The 22870-nt window shown below is 41.8% G+C and overlaps 1 protein-coding gene across 1 annotated transcript; it reads left to right on the top strand.

Moving 5' to 3' along the window:
- The first annotated feature begins 3660 nt into the window (after positions 1–3660).
- LOC148734341 (putative molluscan insulin-related peptide(s) receptor) lies at positions 3661–18957 on the top strand. Its single transcript, XM_088752765.1, has 11 exons — positions 3661–3806; positions 4486–4724; positions 5610–5702; positions 6275–6329; positions 14403–14655; positions 15337–15457; positions 15545–15606; positions 15702–15793; positions 16417–16529; positions 16760–16967; positions 18440–18957. The coding sequence occupies exons 1-11, from the start codon at positions 3661–3663 to the stop codon at positions 18804–18806; spliced, it is 1749 nt and encodes a 582-aa protein (XP_088608891.1). The 3' UTR covers positions 18807–18957.
- Positions 18958–22870: the final 3913 nt, after the last annotated feature.

A 22870-nucleotide genomic window follows, 5' to 3' on the forward strand; every position in this document is an offset into this window, starting at 1 on the left:
GAGAACACAATCTTAAAAAAGGATAGAATCTTCAGACGTTAACAAACGATTGAAATCATGACCGACTGAAATAAAGTTTATCTCACCTCCTTCTCAGTCCCTCTTCCAAGAATTCATCACAGGCAACTCAATTAACATACACACTGTGACAAAGATTATCATACCTAGATACATGTTCGATAACTATTATTCTTCTATATGTCAGTTTTAATGCTAAATGGGGAATGAAAAAAAACCTAAAACCAGATATGAAACAAGTCTTATAACAAGTATTTGTCTGCAGAAAAACGATGTTATATCCTTGAAGCCTCCACATGATGTATCGGACGTTTTTCTTTGTAAAAAGTACCGTTAATTCTCTTTGTCGTCATGAATCTGGCTTGAACTCACTCATCACTCAGTTCCATGTTAAGCCTAACATGTAATCAGGTAGTGTTCATGTTCCGTATGAAAACTGTGGTACGTAACTTAAGTTCTATGGGAAGGAACTAGACTGAGTTGTGTGAGGTGATCAGTAATTTGGCGTGAAAAGATATTCTTCAGCAGTCATAATCTCGTGGCATCTTTTGTTGAGGAGTGAGCCTATCTTTCACAGGCCGTTTTACAGTAAAAGAAGGGTTTCCATAACCTTTTCTGTAAGCGGCTGCCGATGGCGTAATAGGTGACTGTGTTATGAAAAGCCGGAGGCCTTAGGGCGAAACACGAGAACCTGCACTGTGCTTGCAGGTTAAACAGAACTTGATAAAAGGTCTGATTGGTGGTCCGTCGTACACCGCCGAAAACCGGTTTTTATGGAAGCCCCTGGGTAAAATCGTGGTAAAGTAGCCAACTCACTACAACATAGCTTCTACATAGCGACTTTGCCAGTTTGCATTTGTGCTGAGACTCACTTCAAGATGGCAGGCTGAAACAGGTCGCAGCATCTTCGCTCCAGAACTTGGATTTCGAGTTTAGTCTTTCTTTGTAATTTCATGTTTGAGTTACAATTACCAGCCTTTCCAAATGCTGTACAAAAACTGAAACTATTATGGAAAAATATTTCAGTAAAAGCTGAGAAGAAATCAATTAGTACCCTCGTGTGGAATTGTTTTCTGATCCTTTTAGTTTTGTTACGAAATGAAGTACACCCTAGATAGATTCTGGGAAATTCTTTAGAAAATATTTGAAGGTGTAGTCTGATCGTCCAGGTGAGTGTAGTCCTGAGAAGGACTGTTGTCGGTGGTAGTGACTGACGTTTCGACAACCTGTGCGGAAGTCATCATCAGAGTCAAGTGAATGATTGTTGTCAGTCATTCTACTGACAACAATCATTCACTTGACTCTGATGATGACTTCCGCCGCACAGGTTGTCGAAACGTCAGTCACTACCACCGACTACAGTCCTTCTCAGGACTACACTCACCCGGACGATCAGACTACACCTTCACATCTTACCCCGGGTTCAAGCCATTTACTGCATTAGAAAATATTGTTCTTGCATCCTACGTTTAATTTCAAACATATTTATTACCCAAAACTAATCTGTTTATCAACCGTTAAATAAGGGTTTTTTTAATGATATTTATAACCTAGCACGCATAACAGTGCTCCAAAACGACTACAAAAAAGCATTAACGCACAGGGCCTCCGGTTTTTTGTTTTTTTTTTTCTGCTCGGCATCTATGAAAAAATCTCGTATTAAAGGCGGAATTTTAGCTTAAGGAGGAAGGTAAACGAAAAGTCCTTTGATGCACCCTACTCATTGTTCATGCATGAATTATTCATAGCAAACTATCCCTCTGAGCTCCAAATCAAACTTCTCCGGTATTTTAATCGCAGGATAACCCTCCTAAATATGAACAACAATCTGATCGACTTTAGCGAAACAGCGAGCGACTTTGAAAGCCTCTTTGTTATGATAGGTTATGGCTATACACTCTCAAGTCTGCGTACTAAAAATACACGAATCAGTCAAAACAAGTTTAGCCGGGTAGTTCTCACTTCACAAACAGGAATGTATTTATCATCATCGGTTAGCCTAGAAACTATGGTTTACTCTTTAAAAAACATCCCTTTTCAAACTTTGTGAATTAAAGATTATATCAAATGTATACAGACATATAATACGTTTAGTTTACTAAGAGCTCTCAAACTCTCTTCAATAAGAAATTAAGACTCACCTCAAGTTCCTGATAGGAGTATACAGGAAGCAGGGATGTCACCCCTTCCTTCGGTTCTTGTGGAGTTGAAGCCAGTAACCTGTGCCCCTGGAAAATTAAACTGCTACACATGTCAAAATACTCTTGTTAACTTGGGTTTGTGCTTCTGTCCATGTGACCTAACAATGCAAGGTTTACTTGTGTAGTCCAGTGGAATGATGATGAGAAAAATTAGCTGATTTTAGGCTCCCTTACCGAAGAGGCTTTCGCATTTTCAATTCAGTAAGATAAAAAAAAAATTTTGAAGGAGAAAATAACCATCCGGTCCATACATGATACTGGACCCGCTAAAATAGTTGACCAACACTCGTACTGCAATTTACACAGAGCATCCAGTAGTTCTTTTGATAGTCTACACAAATTTTAATTTGGACCTTGCAAAATAACTTCAGCCAATTTTGTCAGGCTTAAATATACATGTAAATCAATTTAATTGTTTACAAAGTTTTAACCGATACCTGAAAAAAAAACGATTACTCCCTCCTAACCGTAATCCATGGCTAGTCATGTATGGTTGCCGCACATCAGCGTTACTATTGCGAATTACACGCGAGAGTTTGTTTTCACGTCGCGAATAAATCACGTTTGCAAATATCCACCTCAAAGATAGCATCGTGTACGTGAGTACAGCACCTCTGATGACAAATCGTGCTTGTATGAAATAAAAAATATCCCCTTATCTCCGGGTTCGATTTTTTTTTGCACAGAAATGCAACTGGTTCCGTCGTTCATCAAAATTTTCTCATGACTTAGTGGAAGCGCAAGCCTGGCCGAAGCAATGCCAAGTTATCAACTTCCTCCCTCGTTCAGTAATAGGAACTTTAAGCAAACCACGAAGGCTACGGCAATGAGAACGTGGAAAAACAATACTGCACTGATAATTACTGTACCAACTGTATTTTATGCAGTACTTAATGTAAAAAAGTTTTTTAAAGTACATGTTATCTTGTACATATTGTAAATATTTTAGCATGTTAACCAATCTTAGTATTTTTAGCTCAATTAGCATTTTAACTTTAATTAATATATGGATTTAGTCATTTTTAATTTATTTTGTAGTGTCCCCATTTAGTGGTTATGTACTGCTATTTTAGTCTGACACTTAAATAAAGGTATTCATTCATTCATTCATTCATACATCTAATTGTCAGAACAATAGCCCAGCACGTGCGTTTTAAAACTTTGCACATTTCTCAGCCGTCCTTTGCAAAACAACAACGTTAAATCACCAAAATTTGCGTCGTGTGCGAAGCGAAACCGCGGCGGCAAATTATTTTAATTTACATTTGGAACTCAACGCTACTTTTATGCGTTATGTTGAGCTTGAGGTCTGGCGCTCTATGAGACGGTAAACACATGCAGCCACTTTCGAAATTCTAACTAAAAGTAGAAACTCATTCTTTAATCGACGTCTTCCGTGGCGTTGCCGTCCTGACTGCTTAAAGTCCCTATTACCTAAACAATGTTTTTGCTTTCACAGAAAAAGGAATGGTCGGGTTACGCATCGTTTGCGCATGACGCAGTTTGGACATACACTTTAGCACTGGACCAACTGCTTAAGAATGACTCTTTAGCTTTGGATAAAATTGACACCAATTCTACCTCAGTGTAAGTATATGCTAATGTTATATTTGGTATTACAAAACGTTTCTAGAGGTTTAAAGCTGGAACACTGGTTTCCTAAAGACGAATGTAAACGTCGCCAATTTTTATGTCAACCGATCGATCATATTTTGAAACAAAACAACGAGATCTGTACTATGGAGGGAAACAAGTAACCCGATTAAGCACTTGACTGGTTAATTGCGCTGTGTAACAGAATTTTTTCGTCTGAAACAGGCCACCGAATTATGAGAAACACCAAAACCAAAGCTCAAAGCAGTGATGCAACATTTCTTAGTACTGATACGAAGTGAGGCAAAGATGGAAAAAGTTGGAGAAGGATAAAGAGCCTTGCAATCAAGATTTTTAGATTCACTCTCTTGTTTGAAAATTTTAAAGAAAACGGATGGTAATTTGTCATTCAAACGTCAGTTTTATTTTAAATCCGCTTAGTTCGCGCGCTTGCCTATTAGAGAGTAACTACCCCATCTAGATTTGAATAAAAAGGCTTAAAGACCGTCACCAATCCTCATAAAAACAAGCCAGATTTCAGCAGTCATTCTCAAATATTATCAAGGGTTGATATTTTGTGGCTGAGTGTTTTACTTTGAATTTACTGCCAATTTTTTGGGTTCTCCTTTCAAAAAAGCCTCATCTTGATCATATCTCGCTTCCAATTAATCAGAAAGTTCCGTCGCTATATACAGCAAGTGGACTTCTTGGGTGTGTCTGGACGGGTGCACTTCAACAAAGGAGATCGTCTCTCCGACATTATCATCAAACAGAAATTCACCTCGCACTCCGCGATCATTGAACACTTCATCCATTCCTACAAACCGAATGCAACGTATTCAGGAGGCTTGCAGTGGAACCCTAACAAAATTACATGGGCCTCGGGAACAATACCAAGTGATGTTTTACCAGGTGAGCTTCTTCATTTCAATTATTTTCTGTTTCAAAGTTACAGAAGTAAACTCTCACCTTGTAAATCAATCGTGATGTTGATATATCCGCCAAGAATTTGTTACCTTTTAGCAGGGGCTGTTTTGATTTGATTACGATCCACCGAAATAATAGCATTCAGCACCGAAATAATAGCAACTCACAGCAGCCGTGTCATGGTTGGTGCATCTTAAGTAATTTTTTCCTGGCCTTGTCCAGACTTTTGTTTAGTGGATCGGCAAAGCGGGCAAACACGGCTTGATGGTTATCAAGAACACTCTCGGCATTTTTTACCACCTTCTTTATCGCTTTTCTCCACCGGCCGCGTCCCTTAAGCGGGGTAAAAATTTTTCGCGTGAGTAGTTTTCCTCGTCGCAAGGAAACGACTTTAAAAAACTAAGCTTAGCCCCCTTAATTCATTTTATTGACAGAGATGATATATTCTACAGTCAATTTGGTTTTATCAACTGAGCTGGTAGTGTAAATTGGCCACTGTAAAGGGTCTCAAGGCTGACGTTTCGAACCTTAGCCCTTTGCCCTTCCCCCTAACGAAGGGGCTCGAAACGTTAGCTTTGAAACCCTTCACGGTGGCCAATTTACACTACCAGCTCAGTTGATAAAACCAAATTACCTTGTTATACTTCCCCGCAGACGCAACACCACACTTTCTTTAGAAACCTACCCCTTTTATTCTACAGACAGCTTGCTTATAGAATACTCTATAAGTTTGAGCTGTCTTTTCAAGAAGAAAAATACTTTTTATTATCCTTTTCCTTTCTGGCCAGTCTATAACTATTATTATTATAAAACCCCGAGTTCGGGTCCAAGAAAAGGGATCCTAATGCTTTTTCTGACATTTCTATAAAGAACCTGAACCAAAAGCACTATGCGGAGTAGAGAATTTAAGGAAAGCTTTGGGTGTGTCCTGTCGAGCGGCCATTGGTATTACCGTACTCATTGGTAAGTCAAATTTAGACACGTAACGATCGTTCTCTTAAAGTGAGGAGCGATAGTATGTCTATACCAAAATCACCCTTCAGCAGTCGATGGGTCTAGCCCTGTTTTGATCCTTTTCTTCTACTTCCATTTAATCGCTTTCCCCTACATTGCTCATGTTGTTCGATTCGGCTTCAGTTTGCGCAGTCTTGCAAGCAACTCAGTTGTGAGTTGAGAGCGAAGAACCTGCCACCATTCAGTCAAACCATTTCTAACTTTGGTTGGCGTCGTTTTCTTGCAATGTTCCTATGTTCCCACCGTTAGAGAAAGCTTGTATAGACTTTTTCGAGAGCGTGACAGACACCTTTTTATTTTTTTCTTAAGTTCTTTTACTTTCGCAATGTTTGTATGGGAGATTCGGTCACATTTTCCGTGATTAGCGTTGGGAAAAAAATTCTGCTTTAGTTGAAAGTCGTGAAAGTTTTAGGTTACGTAGTGACGCTATTTTATATCCAAAATATTCAGAGGAACCTACCAAAACAACATATTTCTTTTCATATAAGCCAGTCACTAATGATATTTTATCTTTCTTAAAGCCCTGACATCTGTTTCCGTATTCCTGATATTTGTTATTTGGATTCTCAAAGGAAGGTAAGGCGCAAGGTAAATAATGCGAAGACAAGGGCATTTGTTATAAAATCAAAAATACGAAAAAAGGGGGAGACCTTATCTCCCGGTTAGCTCAATGGACAGAGCGCTGGACTGTTGTGCGGAAGGTCGAGGGTTCGAGCCCAGGCCGGACCAACACTCAGGGTCTTAAAATAATTGAGAAGAATTTGCTGCCTTTCTAACATCAAGAAATGGTTAGATATTCTAGTCTTCTCGGATAGAGACGAATAAATGGAGGTCCCGTCTCCTGAAGGGTTGGGGTAGGAGACGTTAATTTCCCACACACGAGATTACTGTGTGATGGATGTCTTCCCCTGGGGTGGGATGGGTGGGATGTTGGGCGCACTTAATTTGGAGCCTCGCTCTGTTGTGCGACCCTCACCATACTCTGGTGAAAGTGATTAAATAAATAAACAAATAGAAATGTCTGATTCCATGCCTGGCATTATCTACTAATCAAATCTTAGTTACTTCATCGCTGTGAATTAAAAGATATATATATATATATATATATATATATATATAATAGTTATATATATATATATAACTATATATATATAACTATATATATATAACTATATATATATAACTATATATATATATTATAGTTAGTTAGTTATATATATATATATATATATATATATAACTAACTAACTGCAGACAGTACTGTTTCGGCCTTCTGGGCCTCATCAGTGCAGTGCTAATGCTAGGATGGGGGAGAACCGAGACGGTCACCCCAAACGACCCAACCTTTGTGGTATCGTCTAAGCCATGCCAGAGTGCTCAAACTAGAGTAAACCAGCGAGCATGCGCTCGCTGTTATGTTATATATATATATATATATATATATATATATATGTATATATATATATATAATATATAGGAAAAATATTGTAGTACACGAGGACGGACAACTTCGAGCTAAGAAAGACATATACTCAAATAAAAAGTCTAAGAAAGTTTAATAAAAACGTTTCGGTCCGAGACCTTCATCAGGCTCGAGGCCTTTTAACTTGTTATATATATATATTTAAACAGACTAGGAGAAGTCGTGGCTGTGAAAAAGTGCTCGATGCGGGTTGCAGAGCGTTTCAATAGCGGTTATAAATTAATTTCGCTGCGTGAAACTCAGAGTAATGGTGAAACGATCTTCCTGTCATTAATTTATAACCGCTATATATATATATATATAGCGGTTATAAAAGGTTACAAAAGGCAAAGCCAAGCTCTCGCTTGGCTTTGCCTTTTGGCTACCTTGCGATTGAGCACTCTACACTGGGGTTGCCATGCACTTAGCCTTCGGGCGAAGCTCATCACCTTAGTTGTGATTTGAGCACTCTCGCGTGGCAACATGCCTGCACTTGGTCCCACAAGTGTAGCGCCCAGGCAATGGTTTATTCCAGAGCTTGGCGAGTTTGGCGTCTGGTGACCCTCGTTTCTGGTGGACCCTAACCCTAAGGCATTGCACGCAAGCCATGGGTGGGATTAGTCCTGTTGGTCGGCGGGCATTGCACACGCCCTTCATCGGGGGCCCGGCCGTCCACCTTAAACATAAAAAAAACTGATGAGGCCCACATAGGTCGAAACAGTGTGCGCCCTACTTACCTGACGCGGGATTTCATCTTTGCAAGGTAAAGTGTTGGTCCGAAACCTCATCGTGGGCAAAGGATTTGTAAGTATTCTCTCATTTTTCAAATTTATTCGACTGTGCTAAGTACCTGCCGGGAGTGGAACGCCAGTCTTTTTTGTCTTGTTGTTTTCGGTCACCCATCTCGTTTTTGGTTTTTTTTGGTGGGGCCGAACTTTGTTGGGAACCCATCCAGGTTTCAGCTTTGCTGAACTTGGTGGGTTTTTTTGCCTTTTTTGCCTTTTTTGGCAATTGTTGTAGTCCTTTTTCTCTCCTTTCTTTCCTTTTTGTTTTTTTTCTCTCTTCCTATTCCTTTTCAAAATGTTAATATGTGCTAGAACTTGTGTTGTCCATGCTACGGCGGCAGTTACGGTCCACCCTAGACCAGCTGTTCTTAAAATGTTGGAAAAGGAAATCGACCTTAATAGACTATCTGCGGTTCAGTTCGTTCCGGGAGGCCTTATTCGCCTCACTTTCAAAGATCCTGACGATATGGCGAGTCTTGTTGAGTCCGGTTTTATAAATCTCGATGGTGTGGAATGTAGTGTCACCAATTCCGATCGTCCACACACGCTCGTCTATATCCATCACTACCCCGCTGAAGGGGATGACGCGATCCTGTGCGAGGACTTCAAGACCTTTGGCAAAGTTTTCTTCTGCAAACGTCAGGCTTTCATGGGGCGTCCACATCTTCTTACTGGATCACGAATTCTGACCATGTCCATGGAGAAACCTATCCCCGCACAAATCACCATTGACGGTTACCCTGTGCGCATTTGGTATCGTGGTATCAAGCCATTCTGCTCTATCTGCAAAACCATGGGTCATAAAGCTGCTGACTGTCCCTTCAATGGAAAATGCAGGGAATGTGGGGAAGCTGGTCATCTCGCCCGTAACTGCCCTTCCCGCCGTACCGGAAATGTCTGGGGCTCTACGCCCTATGTTGTTCCCCCGGCCGCTGATTTCCCGCCCATTTCTTCTGGAGATGTGGCAAATCTGCCGGGTAACGTTCCTTGTCCACCCAACGAATCTGTTGATCTTCCGTCTGAAGAAATGGTTATCTCTGCTCCTGGCGAAGCCAGTAATAATGAAATCAGTAATCTAAATAACGTTCCTAAACAATCTGAGGCCTCAGAAATAAATAGTGTTCCTAATAATAGTATCGCTGGTCAAAACACCAGTTTAGTTAATAATAGTGAGTCCGGTCAAAGTACCGGTCCTTTAGTTAATGATAGTGTTATGTCTGGTCAAAGTACCAGTCCTATAGTTATTGATAATGTTAGGTCTGGTCAAAGTACCAGTACTTTAGTTAATTCCAGTGAATTATTTATTGATAATGTTAAGTCTGGTCAAAGTACCAGTTCTTTAGTTAAGTCTGGTCAAAGTACCGGTGAAATAGTTAAGTCTGGTCAAAGTACCAGTAAATTAGTTAAGTTTGGTCAAAGTACCAGTAAAATAGTTAAGTCTGGTCAAAGTACCACTAATACTAGTGTTGGCCAAAGTGTCACTAATGTCGATGATGATATCACCGAATTCTCCTCTCAGGACTCTACCCCTGTTCAGGGCTCAGAGTCTCCTGATATTTCTGAATTCTCCTCTCCTCTCACGAGGAGCATGTCATCGGACGGTTTTGAAGTTGTCTCCAGGAAACGCTCTAAGAAACGTGTCATGGTTCCTTCTCATACTCAGTTGGCGAGTACGGTCTCTAAGCGTACGAGGGCTGTCCCCAATCTTCCCAGTAGGAAGGGGAAACCCCAGCCCCAGCCCTGGCTTTCATGAGGGTCATCCATCTCTTCCTCATGGCTTTGTCTCTCCTTACTTTGAATGTCAATGGCATCAGGGACCGGTCGAAGCGTGATGGTCTCGTGCAATGGTTGCGCTCTCTCCCGGTGAAGGTGGATGTTATCTGCCTTCAAGAGACTCATTGTGTTTCCTTAACTGAATGTTCATCGTGGTTTTCCTCGTCTGGTTTCTTGTCTGTGCTAGCCCCGGGTTCTATTCACTCTTGTGGGTGTGTTGTTCTCTATCGTCCCTCTATCTCCCTTCTAAAGTCTTGGTCTGCTGATGGTCGTTTCTTACAATGTGAATTCTCGTTTCATGATAAAATTTTCCGAGTTGTCTGTGTCTATGCTCCTAATTGCAACCCTGCACGAGACCTGTTTTTCGATGGCCTTCATTCAAGGATCGACCCTTCCATCCCTACGGTCCTTGCTGGAGATTTCAATGCTGTATTTGATAGGGCTCGAGATAGGCGTGGCCCAGACCCCGCCTCCTTGTCTGGAGATAGTTCTCCCACACTAAACCATCTTTTTGAGGCGTCCTGCGTCATTGACATCTGGCGTTATCTCCACCCCACTACTCCTGGGTTCACCTGGACCAGGTGGAATGGCAGTTTAGCGTCGCGTATTGACCTTTTTGGGGTCCCATTTGCGTGGGTCCCATCAGTGTCGTCTTGTTCCGTGTATGTGTGTCCGTTCTCGGACCATCGCGGTTTGTGTTTATCTCTGTCTGTTCCCGATGCCGTTCCACCTGGCCCAGGCTACTGGAAGCTGAATACTTCCATCCTCGACGATCCGGACTATCGGCAACTAGTCCGTGATGAATGGTCTGCTTGGCGCCTTGCCATCCCCCGCTTTCCTTCTCTAGCTAAGTGGTGGGATCGTGGGAAAAGTAAAATCAAGGGGCTTACTATCCGCTTTTGTGCAAATAAAGCCCGCACAACATCTTCATCCAGAGATGCCCTGGTACGTCTTGTCCAGCATCTTCAGGCCAAAGTTGATTCTGGAATTACTTCCTGCATTGACCCTTGGCGGTCTGCTTGTTCTGAGCTTGCCCGGCTTGATTCCCATGTTGCGAGGGGGGCTCAGGTGCGTGCGAGAGTCCGATGGGTTGAGGAGGGTGAGTCTTCCTCGCAGTATTTTCTTCGTCTCGAGAAAAAACGTTCCGCTGACCGTCATATCTCTGCGCTGAGAGAGCCTGATGGCTCTATCGTCTCGTCTTCTGCCGATCTCTGTGCGTCTCTTGGTTCCTTCTATTCTAGTCTTTATACAGCCTCACCTACTGACCCTCATGTTCAATCTTCTCTTCTTGAAAATTTGTCTTCTGTTCTCTCTCAAGATCAGGCCAACAGTTGTGAGGGCCCTCTTACATCATCAGAGGTCCTCGTCGCTCTTAAGGGCATGGCTCGTAACAAGGCACCTGGTTTAGACGGCCTGCCTATGGAATTCTATCTCCGTTTCTGGGACGTGGTTGGCTCTGATCTTGTTTCTGTTCTTAATGAATGCTCTTCCTCTGGTTTTCTCTCCCTCTCTCAGCGCAGAGGTATCATCACTCTGTCTTTCAAGAAGGGGGACCGCCTTGACCCCAAAAATTGGCGGCCCATATCTCTTCTAAACGTGGATTATAAACTTGCTTCTCGTGCCATAGCTGGGCGTCTCCTCCGGGTAATACACCTCGTTGTCAGCCGAGATCAAACATGCGGAGTCCCTGGCCGTTTTATCGGAGAAAATGTTGCTCTGCTTAGAGACGTTGTCAGCTATACTGAGTCTTCTGGCACCCCTGTCGCCATCCTGTCCCTCGATCAAGAGAAGGCTTTTGACCGTGTGGATTGGGGCTTCATGCGGTCCACTCTTGTCACCATGGGCTTTGGCCCTTCCTTTGTCGCGTGGGTCGACTTGTTCTATACTCATGTTCAAAGCGCGGTCAATGTGAATGGGTTCCTGACTCCTTTCTTTAGCCTTTCTCGTGGTGTCCGGCAGGGGTGCCCTCTTTCTCCCCTCCTATATGTTCTTGTGTCTGAGGTTCTTGCGTGTAGTATCCGTGCAGACCCCCGTATCAAGGGTCTGTCTCTCCCTGGGTGTCCCGTACTGTCTCCCATCTCGCAGTACGCGGACGATACATCTTTAATCCTTACCACTGATTCTGGCATTCTGGCTGCCCTTGAGACTTACAAGCTTTTTGAACTAGCTTCTGGATCTAAGATCAACCTTTCTAAGTCCAAGGGTCTCTGGTTGGGTGGTTGGCGGGGTCGTACGGACCCCCCGGTTCCTTTTGACTGGTCTCCTGCTAAGCTCAAGGTGCTGGGGGTGTTTGTCGGCCCCGGTAACCTTGATGAAGACAACTGGCGTCCTCGCATTAATGCGGTGGACCGTGTTCTCAAGTCTTGGCGTTCTCGTGTTCTCTCTTTTCATGGCAAGGCCCTAGTCATTAACGCTCTCGCCCTCTCCCGGGTTTGGTATGTGGCCTCTCTTATCCACATGCCGGCCTGGGTGGAGGCGAAGCTTTCCCGTCTTGTTTTCTCGTTTTTCTGGTCTGGCAAGGTTGAGCTTGTCTCCCGTTCGGCCGTGGTTCAATCTCCCCTTTTTGGTGGTTTTTCTGTGGTTAATATTCAGTCCAAGGTGAGGGCCCTCCTTGGTCAATGGGTGAGGAGATTCGTCTCCTCCCCATCCAGTTGGGTCGCTCTCATGTCCTTTTGATTTAACTCTTTGTTTGGTGTCTCTCCTCTTGTTGTGTTTTCTCGTCCTTTTAGTTTCGACTTCAGGGTCTTGCCGCCCTTCTATCAAGCTCTGGTTTTGGCTTGGCGTAAGCTCGACGGGGCCTTCGCCACGTCAAAAAACTCTTTAGTCTACGGCTCTTCATGCCCTCTTGTTTGTTCTCCCGTTCTTACTATGTCTACCAAGTCTTGCTACCTATATCTTCTCTCTGAGAACATGGTCCAGCCTTATTGTGTCCTTAAGTTTCTATTCATCTATCCCAACCTTGACTGGCCTGCCACGTGGCGTGCCCTATCCTTCTTTTATCTTGACCGTCGTGTCATCGACCTAAATTGGAAGATTGCGCACGGCGTCCTGTACACCGCCCGGCGTCTCTCCTCTTTTGGTTTATCTGTTCCTCTCTCGTGTTTTTGTGGACCCACGGTCGAGTCACTCAAGCATTTGTTCTTCTACTGTCCACTTGCTCAGAGTGTTCTCGCCTGGGTCCAGTCCTTGCTGTTTTCCTTCTCTCCTATGTGTCCTGCCATCTCTTTACGTCATGTCCTCTTTGGTTTCAACTCTAGTGAACTGGTTTCTGTCCCGCGTGTCTTTGTCTATCTGCTCAATGTTTCTAAGTTTTGTATTTGGCGGAGTAGGAACGACTTCCGTTTCCGTAACGTTCGTCCTGGCGCTGTGGCGGTGATTGCTTCTATCAAGGCCCGCCTGAAGTTTTATTTACCAATTTCCTTCAGGCGGTGCAAGTCCGACAGGCGTCGTCGCGTCTTCCATCGTCAGTGGGGCGCCCGTGGCATCATAGCTTCAGTGGTAAACGACTCCCTTGTCTTTTCCATTTAGTCCTGCTCCCCGTAGTTATTTAGTTTCCTTTTTTGCTCGAATGAGTGTGTCTCGGTTAGGCTCGTGCTGGGTCTCCTTTATTGGTGTACTGCACAGTAGCCTCGTTCTTCTTTTGCTTGAGTGACGTGTGATCTTTTGCTTGAGTGGGCGTGTCTTTGTGCTGCTTGTGCTGGTCTCCTTCATTGGTGTACTGCACAGTAGCCTAATTGTTAGTATCTGTTTCGTAACCCATGGCTAGTATCGTTCGTTCTGTCTACTTTGTAAGTGTGTCTGTCCGCTGCTTGTGCTGGGTCTCCTTTGTTGGTGCACTGCACAGTAGCCTTTCGTGAGTATTTGTTTTGTTGTCCATGTGCTGGTCTCCTTTGTTGGCGTACTGCACTGGTCTGTTTGTCCTTGTTCGTTTTAGTTCTGTGTACCCAATTTTTGTTTCTGTGAGGTGGGGTTCGATTCCCCAGCGAGTTTGGCGTCTGGTGACCCTCGTTTCTGGTGGACCCTAACCCTAAGGCATTGCACGCAAGCCATGGGTGGGATTAGTCCTGTTGGTCGGCGGGCATTGCACACGCCCTTCATCGGGGGCCCGGCCGTCCACCTTAAACATAAAAAACTGATGAGACCCACATAGGTCGAAACAGTGTGCACTGTCTGCAGTTATATATATATATATATATGTTAGTGCAGTTAGATATAGCTCTTTGGCATACAAAGCTTTGCTTTCATGTCCAAATTGAGCACTCTAACTAGGATGAGTCATTGCTGCTGCAATTGCGCATGCTCGCTAGTGTACTCTAGTTTGAGCACTCTGGCATGGCTTAGACGATACCACAAAGGTTGGATCGTTTGGGGTGACCATATTGGTTCTCCTCCATCCTAGCATTAGCACTGCACTGATGAGGCCCAGAAGGCCGAAACAGTACTGTCTGCAGTTAGTTATATATATATATATATATATATATATATATATATATATATATATATATATAACTGCAGATATATAACTGTATATATATATATACAATATATATATATATATATATATAAATATTATGAGAGGAATATATACACATATACAAGCACTTGTTTTTTTTCTCTTTTCTCCGCCAGATATTCTTCAAAGTACCGCAATACTAAAAATCGTCAGCGCGAACTGGGTCTCTTGGATTCCAACTTTACCGGGTCCATATTTATCTTAGATGACTGGGTAATGCCGCGAGAAAAACTGATTTTAAACAGGAAACTGGGCGAGGGAGCTTTCGGAGCTGTGTTTGGAGGAGAAGGTCTGGGAATGAAGGAATCTGAAGTTTCAGTTCCAGTGGCAGTGAAAACCCTAAGAGTTGGAGCAACGATCGAGGATAAGGTTAGAGTTTGTGAAAAATCCTGCACGTTGGTTGTTTTGGCCTGAAGGAAATAACTCCTTTCCATGAGAAAGTTATATCTGGAACGTTGAAGATTTTTCGGGATGGAGTCGAAGCAAAACAGTGCTAAATTAAATATCAAATAAAAATTTGATTTTACAGTTCTTAGTTGACTCTTAGAGCTTATTAAACGTATGGGAAAAAAAAAAGTCGATCAATTCTTGATCATATGACCAAACATGTTACATGTAAGTGGTACGATTGACGAGAGTTACTGTTTGTCTCTGCATACCGAAAAATATTCTTAAAGACAGGATAAAACAAAGGCATCAATGTGACACGCATTGACTATAAGACCATGCACAATAAGAGCAAATGTGGCCAAAAATCGAACATTTTTCTCTGCATATGGAATGATATTTTGAAAGAAAGGATAAAATAAAGGCATCAATGATGCACAATAAGAGCAAATGTGGCCAAAAATCGAACATTTTTCTCTGCATATGGAATGATATTTTGAAAGAAAGGATAAAATAAAGGCATCCATGCGACATGCATTGAACATCACCATCAGTTTTTGTACCCTGCTTTTAAAAATCGTTTGTTGCGAAGATAATAAAAACAAGTAACAAGTTTCTAATCCAGATATGATTAGTTATTTTTTTTACTTTTGCCCTGCACAGATTGAATTTCTGAGTGAAGCAGATAAAATGAAGCTCCTTTTCCACCCAAATCTGGTGAAGCTACTTGGAGTGTGTACGACAAGCGAACCAGTGTACATCGTCATGGAACTCATGATTCACGGTAACACTTCTGCCACGTTCCGATCGACCCTTGTACAATTTCGGAGCTTCTTGAGTTCAGTTAAAACAATTTCTGTTGTGTTTTAAGGTGACTTGAAGAATTTTCTTCTTGCTCGGCGTCGAATGGTGAATCAACCTGGAGCTCCAGAGGTAACAGTAAACAGTTTTGATCGATTTTCTAGATACTGGGACTGCATGGCAGAATTTCTGTCAGGACTAACATTACATAAACATTTCTTTTAAAGTCAGAAGATGTCACTCCGCAAAGTCTGACAACTATGGCACTGGACATTGCTCGCGGGCTCCAGTATTTGACGGATATGAACTTCGTACACAGGTGAAGCTAGTGACTAGTGCGACAAATCATAGATGCACAACAGAAAGAGGATACCAGGACATTATTGGCCCAACTGACACTATTGACCTAACTTTCTGAGTTTCATGTGATAGTGAATTCAAATTCGAGCAAACTGATTGTTTGAGTTACATGTAATGCCCAGAACTATCCCAGGCGAGAGGATTCAGGTCTATTGACGGAAAAATAAGGAATGATGCAGACCGTTCGGGTTGGGAAACAAAGATTTTATCACTTGCGGCTCCTTTGCAAAGTGCTGCAGCCTCAAATGCGCTATAAGCACTCACAACCATCTGAGGCTTCCCCCATCCTCTCCCTATTTTTCTCTGTCTGAGCTATCTAAAATCTTAATTCGTTTTATGTAGCAAGGAAATGTATATCACGCCGTGTGACGGCAAAGACATTAACAGGTTAATAACTGAAGAAAATAGAGAACGAGAAAATTAACAGGAAGGAACGGGGGAGGTTTGGACAAATGAGACGATTTAGAAGGATTCAATTTGAAAACTTGGCAGATTTGATCAAAATGCTGTAAGATGCACATAACATTATGAGGACAGAGCTTGTTTAAGCGACCTTTTGTCCTTTGCTGCCATTTTTTTCAGGGACTTAGCGCTACGAAACTGCATGGTCGGGTTTGGGAACATTATAAAGATTGGTGATTTTGGATTGGCGCGGACTCTTCAAAACAACGATTATTACAGGTTTCAACGGAGGGGTAGGTACAAGTTTGAAGCTAAACCAGATTATCAGAAAGAGGGTTTCTGTTTGCTCGTTTCTTTATTTGTTTTTGTTTGTTTTTGTTTTCGTTTTTTCTGTTTTTTGTTTTTTTTGCAATTTATCAAATAGATCTTGAAATAGAAGATTGCAGTTTCAGCTATGATACATGTAGTTGTAAGAAACTTCAAGCAAGATTTAACATACATTTCCTTTTCCACGACTCAACAGCTATGCTGCCTGTTAGATGGATGTCACCAGAGTCTATCAGGGAAGGTTTATTCACTCCGTGTACAGACGTTTGGTCTTATGGTGTCACACTCTGGGAGTTGTCTACCATCGGCGGCTTTCCATACCAAGGGATGTCCAACGCAGGAGTCTTGGAGAGAGTGGAGAAAGGCTACACATTGGAAATACCGAACCAGTCCAGCCAAGAAATGTATGTATCTTCATTGATTTCTTACAGAGATTGTGGTTGCCTAGTGGTCAGGAGTCCGTTTCTCCAAAGTCCCGGTAACTTAGCGGGCCCGAGGCCATGTTTTAAAATAAAAATTCAAAGGATATAAAAGCAGGTTCTGCTCCATTTTGTTTCTTTAGTTGATGGTTTCATTTTGTTTTTTCATAACTTTTGAAATTCCCATCCTGAATGAAAACAGAACCGCTCTACGGGTCCGTTAAGTTACCGGGACTTTTGAGAAACGGGCCCCAGGACACTTGTTTTCGGACCAGAAAGTCCTGGGTCGCGCCCTGGCTGGCTTGTGCTTTGTACGCTATGGCTGACTGTGCTGTGTACGCTATGGCTGGCTGTGCTGTGTACGCTATGGCTGGCTGTGCTGTGTATGCTATGGCTGACTGTGCTGTGTACGCTATGGCTGGTTGTGCTGTGTAAGCTATGGCTGGCTGTGCTGTGTACGTTATGGCTGGCTGTGCTGTGTACGCTATGGCTGGCTGTGCTGTGTACGCTATGCCTGGCTGTGCTGTGTACGCTATGGCTGGCTGTGCTGTGTACGCTATGGCTGACTGTGCTGTGTACGCTATGGCTGGTTGTGCTGTGTACGCTATGGCTGGCTGTGCTGTGTACGCTATGGCTGGCTGTGCTGTGTACGCTATGGCTGGCTGTGCTGTGTACGCTATGGCTGGCTGTGCTGTGTACGCTATGGCTTGCTGTGCTGTGGGAAGGATATGGGGTACCCCACTCTTACAGTGCCCGTTTTCACCTAGGAGTATAAATGAGTAACAAAAAGCTTTCAGGAATAAAAAAAATCGAGGGTAAAATTATGATAAAAATTTATTCTATCGAGGAGTTGCAATATTCCTAGTAAACTGTTGCTCGATCGTGAAACTGGGGTGAGCTTAGGCGTTTTGGGCTGCTTAGCTTGTAAATCATGTATCACATTTTCAGTAAGTTATGAGGCCAAATACACAAGTTGCTAAAAGGAAAAAACACTGGCTTTTGGACAGAAAGCAAGACAGCTGCAAAAGCTGACAGCTAGACTGACTGACTCACTTACTGCAGGGATGTGAATAACTTGTTGAATAAATGACCGATTCACTGAATGAGTCAATTAGTAGTAGACTGAGTGCGTTGCTGAAATCCGTTGACTGGCTGATCGATTGTCTGGGTGACTCATTGAACGACTGACCTACTGTCTGTCTGTGTGTCTGTCTGTGTGTCTGTCTGTGTGTCTGTCTGTGTGTCTGTCTGTGTGTCTGTCTGTGTGTCTGTCTGTGTGTCTGTCTGTGTGTCTGTCTGTGTGTCTGTCTGTGTGTTTGTCTGTGTGTCTGTCTGTGTGTCTGTCTGTGTGTTTGTCTGTGTGTCTGTCTGTGTGTCTGTCTGTGTGTCTGTCTTTGTGACTGATCGACAGCCAGCCTGTGATTGTTGAAGTTAGTTTCGTCTGCATTCTTTTACAGGGTCTCCCTAATTGGGAAGTGTTGGCATCAAGATCCGGCCCAAAGACCAAAACCCTCAGAGATTATTGAAACCTTACTCGAGAACCGAGAGCTTGTTAACGCATGCGTTGGTGTGCCCGCTACCACTATCCTTGACGATAGCATGGCAAATTTTGACGCCAGAGAGGCAAATATGCAAGGACTTAGAGAGAGGGAGGGCCTGCAATCAAACGATTCCTTGAACTCGGAACAAGCTAGCAGCACATTGACTCTAACTCAGGAGGCACGTAATAATCACATGGGAAGAAAGCATAGCATCAAGTCAGTAGCAGGGAAAGAAAAAAGTCATTCAAACATACCCTGGAGAAAATCATCTGTGTATTCTTGAATTTGTACTTAAATTGAAACAAGATTTGCAATTCAAAGATTTATTGAGAACATAAAGACAGTTTCCTGAATTATCTTTCTTACATCGTTAGTAGCCAATTCTGAACAAAAAAGTATGTTTGTTAAAAATGCAATAAAGTTTATTTTCTGTATGCGATCCTCGCAATAATGAACACTACTTATTTAGTATTGGAAATAAGGCGTGGAAAAAAAAAACAACAACAACAATTCAGACCCGTGTGGGATTTGAACCCATGACCTCTGTACCTCATGACTCCAGTATAAATTCAAATTATAAATTCAAATTCTCAAGTTCTCCGAGTCAAAAACAGGAAACTCGAAATTCAAAGAGAAACGTGAGTTTTCTCATTTCTGTTTAGTTTTATGATCAAGTACACAATTAAATTTCACTTTCTTGGAAAATGCAACAGAGCCATGCTAATGTGGGGCAGAACGGCTGTTTTAGACCTGCTCACTTCAGCCGGTCCGGTCCTACAAAAGTCATGCAGCTTTGTAGGGAGTGTGTGAGCAGGCCATTACGAATCCTTTAATTAAAAATATCACTTAATGATTCTTCTCCGGGTCCAATAATCCTCTGTGTAGCAGCAATTGAAATTGATAGGCCAACCCTCTCCCCGCCGCGTTCTTTGCCCAATAGGGACTTTAAGCAAACCACGACGGCCACGGAAACGAGAACGTGGAAAAACAATAGATCTAATTGGCAGAACAATAGCCCAGCACGTGCGTTTTCAAACTTTGTACATTTCTTAGCCGTCCTTTGCAAAACAACAACGTGAAATCACCGAAATTTGCGTCGTCTGTGAAGCTAAACCGCGGCGGCAAGTTAATTTAATTTACGTTTGGAACTCAACGCTACTTTTATGCGTTATGTTGAGTTTGAGGTCTGGCGCTCTATGAGACGGTAAACACATCCAGCCATTTTTGAAATTCTAACTAAAACTAGTAACTCATTTTTTAATCGACGTCTTCCGTGGCGTTGCCGTTCTGACTGCTTAAAGTCCCTAATAACTTATTTGAGTATTTTATAGTTCGACACATTTCAAGGGGAACTTGTATAAAACGTCGTTTCTGTTTTTTAAAACTGAGAATGTTTCATTTACAGTCTGGCGATATGTTCCAAGTAAGCTATATTTCATCAAATGCAAAACTGACTGAAGGCATAATAACTGACGTTACAGCACATATGTTCAATAAGATTTCAATGATATGCTCCAGTTTAATTTGGGATGAATGGATGAATCGATCATTTTTTCAGATAATGATGTGAAACAGCTGTATACAGACTGGCTTTCACTTTGCCTTTGAATTCATTGCTTTTTTAAAGGCCGTCGATCTTCTGAACTGAAGTGAGGGAGCAGTAGAACTCATATTTCAGGTATTCATCTTTTTTATCTTGTAAATTGTCCATGAAGTATAAAGATAAAGTCAAACTTCCATGACGTGCATTACAAAATAACCGTAAAGGCCCATGAACGGTTTTTCTCGCAGGCACAGTATTTAAACCAGGTAATTATGGAGAATCCTTTTCCTTAAGGGCTAGTAAGAAATCTATGGTTATAAATCCGTTATCTAGTCCAGTTTGACAATACTGCACTTAACACTGAATAACAGAAAAAAGACGCAGCATTCATATTTATTTAGTAACAAACTTTACCAATTGATGTATTATAACTAGCCAGTAGCGGTCCATGTTGCATTTGCATGTTGTCTATTTAAGCTTTATCTGCATGGGTATTAACAGTTACAACGTTTTCACTGTTTCAAATCTAGTCAAATGCGGCTAGAACAAGCCAAACGAAAATACAAGAAACAGACCGAATGTAATTTCAAAGGTATATGAAAAATAGGAATCATCTTAATTTTGATAGTAAAAAATACCTTTCGTTTAGCCGCTCAGCGAATTTTTTTACCTACATCAAATATGGTCAGATATGACGAAAAGAAATAATTACCACAACAGCCTTGATTCAGGCCTACAAGTGACTTGAAACTTAACCTTTTCCTGGTAAGCATTGTTTCATGTCGTTATTTTCAACTGCTATGTAAGGTAAGCGGCTTCATCTCCTCAGATTATTCATGAGCTTTCGTTAATATTAATGGCACTTTTGTTGCCTGTCACGCGTCACGCATGTTACCCATCAGTCTTGGCAGGCTTGTTTTGACCTTCTGTTTTTAGTTCGCCATTAAACTACACGTGCTTTTATTCTCGTTGCCTGCTGTCTCTGTTCACGGCCTATTACACTTTAACCCGATTCAGTTATCCTTTTATCCATTATCCATCATATTTTATCTGCAACATTTTTCAATGAAGTGTTAATCAGTTATCAAATTCAGCTTTTATGAGCTATGACATATTTTTTTCATTTAAGTAAGAATTTTCTGTTCCTCAGTCTCAGCAAAACAACTGAAAACACCAACATGGCGTCCAGACGGGTCATCTGGGGTTTCATTACTACGATCTGTAAGCAATCTTGTCTTTAAACGGAATCTAACCTAAGAGAATGATTAAATTCGTCAGAGATCTGACTTACAACTAAAATGCATCCTCAGAGTTCATTTTTGACTCAGGATATCTGGTTTTCAGAGAGTAAAGTTGCATGTGACGCGCGTATAAGTATACGATAAACATGTATTTGTGGAGGTCAAATACAAGCCGCGTATCTAGCTCTGTAGGCAAGTTGTCAGGTTATTATTTTGTTTTTTGTTGTTTTCTTTTTTTATACGTCTTACTGGGCTCTCCGCCAATTGGAGTAATGTAAAATAACTTTGAAATAGGGCCTTTAAGAGGAAATCTGGCCAAAAATCGAACATTTGGCAACAGCCAAAAAATCGATGCGGCTCATATTCTCAAGTTAGGTGGGCCTTACGGTGAAACAAAGCACTGCATACTTCGTTTGGCTGAATATCGATTTATTTTCGAGAAAATTGACAAAAGCTGAATTTCGTCCAAATGCCGCTTTTGAAGCTCAAAATTGCAGACGAATCTCGGAGCGTCGCGCCACGAATTGTAAACACTTGGACCGATAAAAACTACCAAATCTTGAAAAAAAAAATCAACACATAATTTGACAGCAATTTGAGCAATTCTTAATCATTTATTTACACAACGTAATTGAATTTATCCGACCTTCTTCTAACAAGATTAAAAATAGGTCAAAAACAACCTGTTATTTAACTATGTGCTACACAAAATAATCGACTGAAAATCTGGCCTTTGGAAGGTGAAGTGTGGCTTTTTTCATCTCCAAAGATTTTTTGGGGAAATGATTTAGTGCGATTTAATCAATTTTTAAAGTTGGATAAAATGAACTGATTGACGATGCCGTCAGTTTTCGAAAATGTACACATTCACACGCAAACTCGATTGTTTCGCATTTTACATCCAATCTGCAGCTTATTTAATATAATATCATCTACCGTCCATATTGCTGCACCACAAAAGGGGATTGCAGTCCTGAAATTGTTGCATTGCTCCCATAATAGCGTTATAACTTGGCAGGATAGTCAACACCTGATAATGATTGTTTACAAAGAGTATCTCAAGGTTTCTCTCTTTCCATTTCGTTGAATAGGAGGCTGTAATTACTTCACGTAAGAGATCTTTGTTTAAATATAAGTCTTTAACTAAACCGCGAACCAAATGTTGGCGAAGTGTTGCTAGTTCAGAAACATACTTCTCGTGTGCGGAATAACGCTAATTAATTCAAAATTAGGGTCCACAGAAATCGACAACTCTGCAAAAATACAACTTTGGACTGTGAAAGACGTGGCTGCAGGAACTAAGGTCGAGTGTTACATAAAGGAATCAGGAGGAAACAATTATTTAACTCCGATCCTTACTGACTTCATATCATAAATTATTGTTTAGGTTGGTAAAGCTCATTTTAGGACAAAAAGAACGAAAGATAAACCTAGTTCGGTGATTAAAACATCTGCTTGCTACAATGCTACTGTATTTTACTGTTGATAAGTTTTCAACTTCCCTGCACTCTTACTAAATTTTTTTCTGTTGACGTTATGTAATATTCAAAATGAGTTACAGTC

Source organism: Stylophora pistillata, chromosome 3 (assembly GCF_964205215.1).
Source record: "Stylophora pistillata chromosome 3, jaStyPist1.2, whole genome shotgun sequence".
Taxonomy (NCBI): domain Eukaryota; kingdom Metazoa; phylum Cnidaria; class Anthozoa; order Scleractinia; family Pocilloporidae; genus Stylophora; species Stylophora pistillata.

Coding starts and splice junctions, on each gene's coding strand:
- LOC148734341 (XM_088752765.1), top strand. CDS start 3,661: ATGTTTTTGCTTTCACAGAAAAAGGAATGGTCGGGTTACGCATCGTTT. Junction 6,330..14,402: donor ATTTGGATTCTCAAAGGAAG/GTAAGGCGCAAG, acceptor TTTCTCCGCCAG/ATATTCTTCAAAGTACCGCA. Junction 15,794..16,416: donor GATATGAACTTCGTACACAG/GTGAAGCTAGTG, acceptor CATTTTTTTCAG/GGACTTAGCGCTACGAAACT.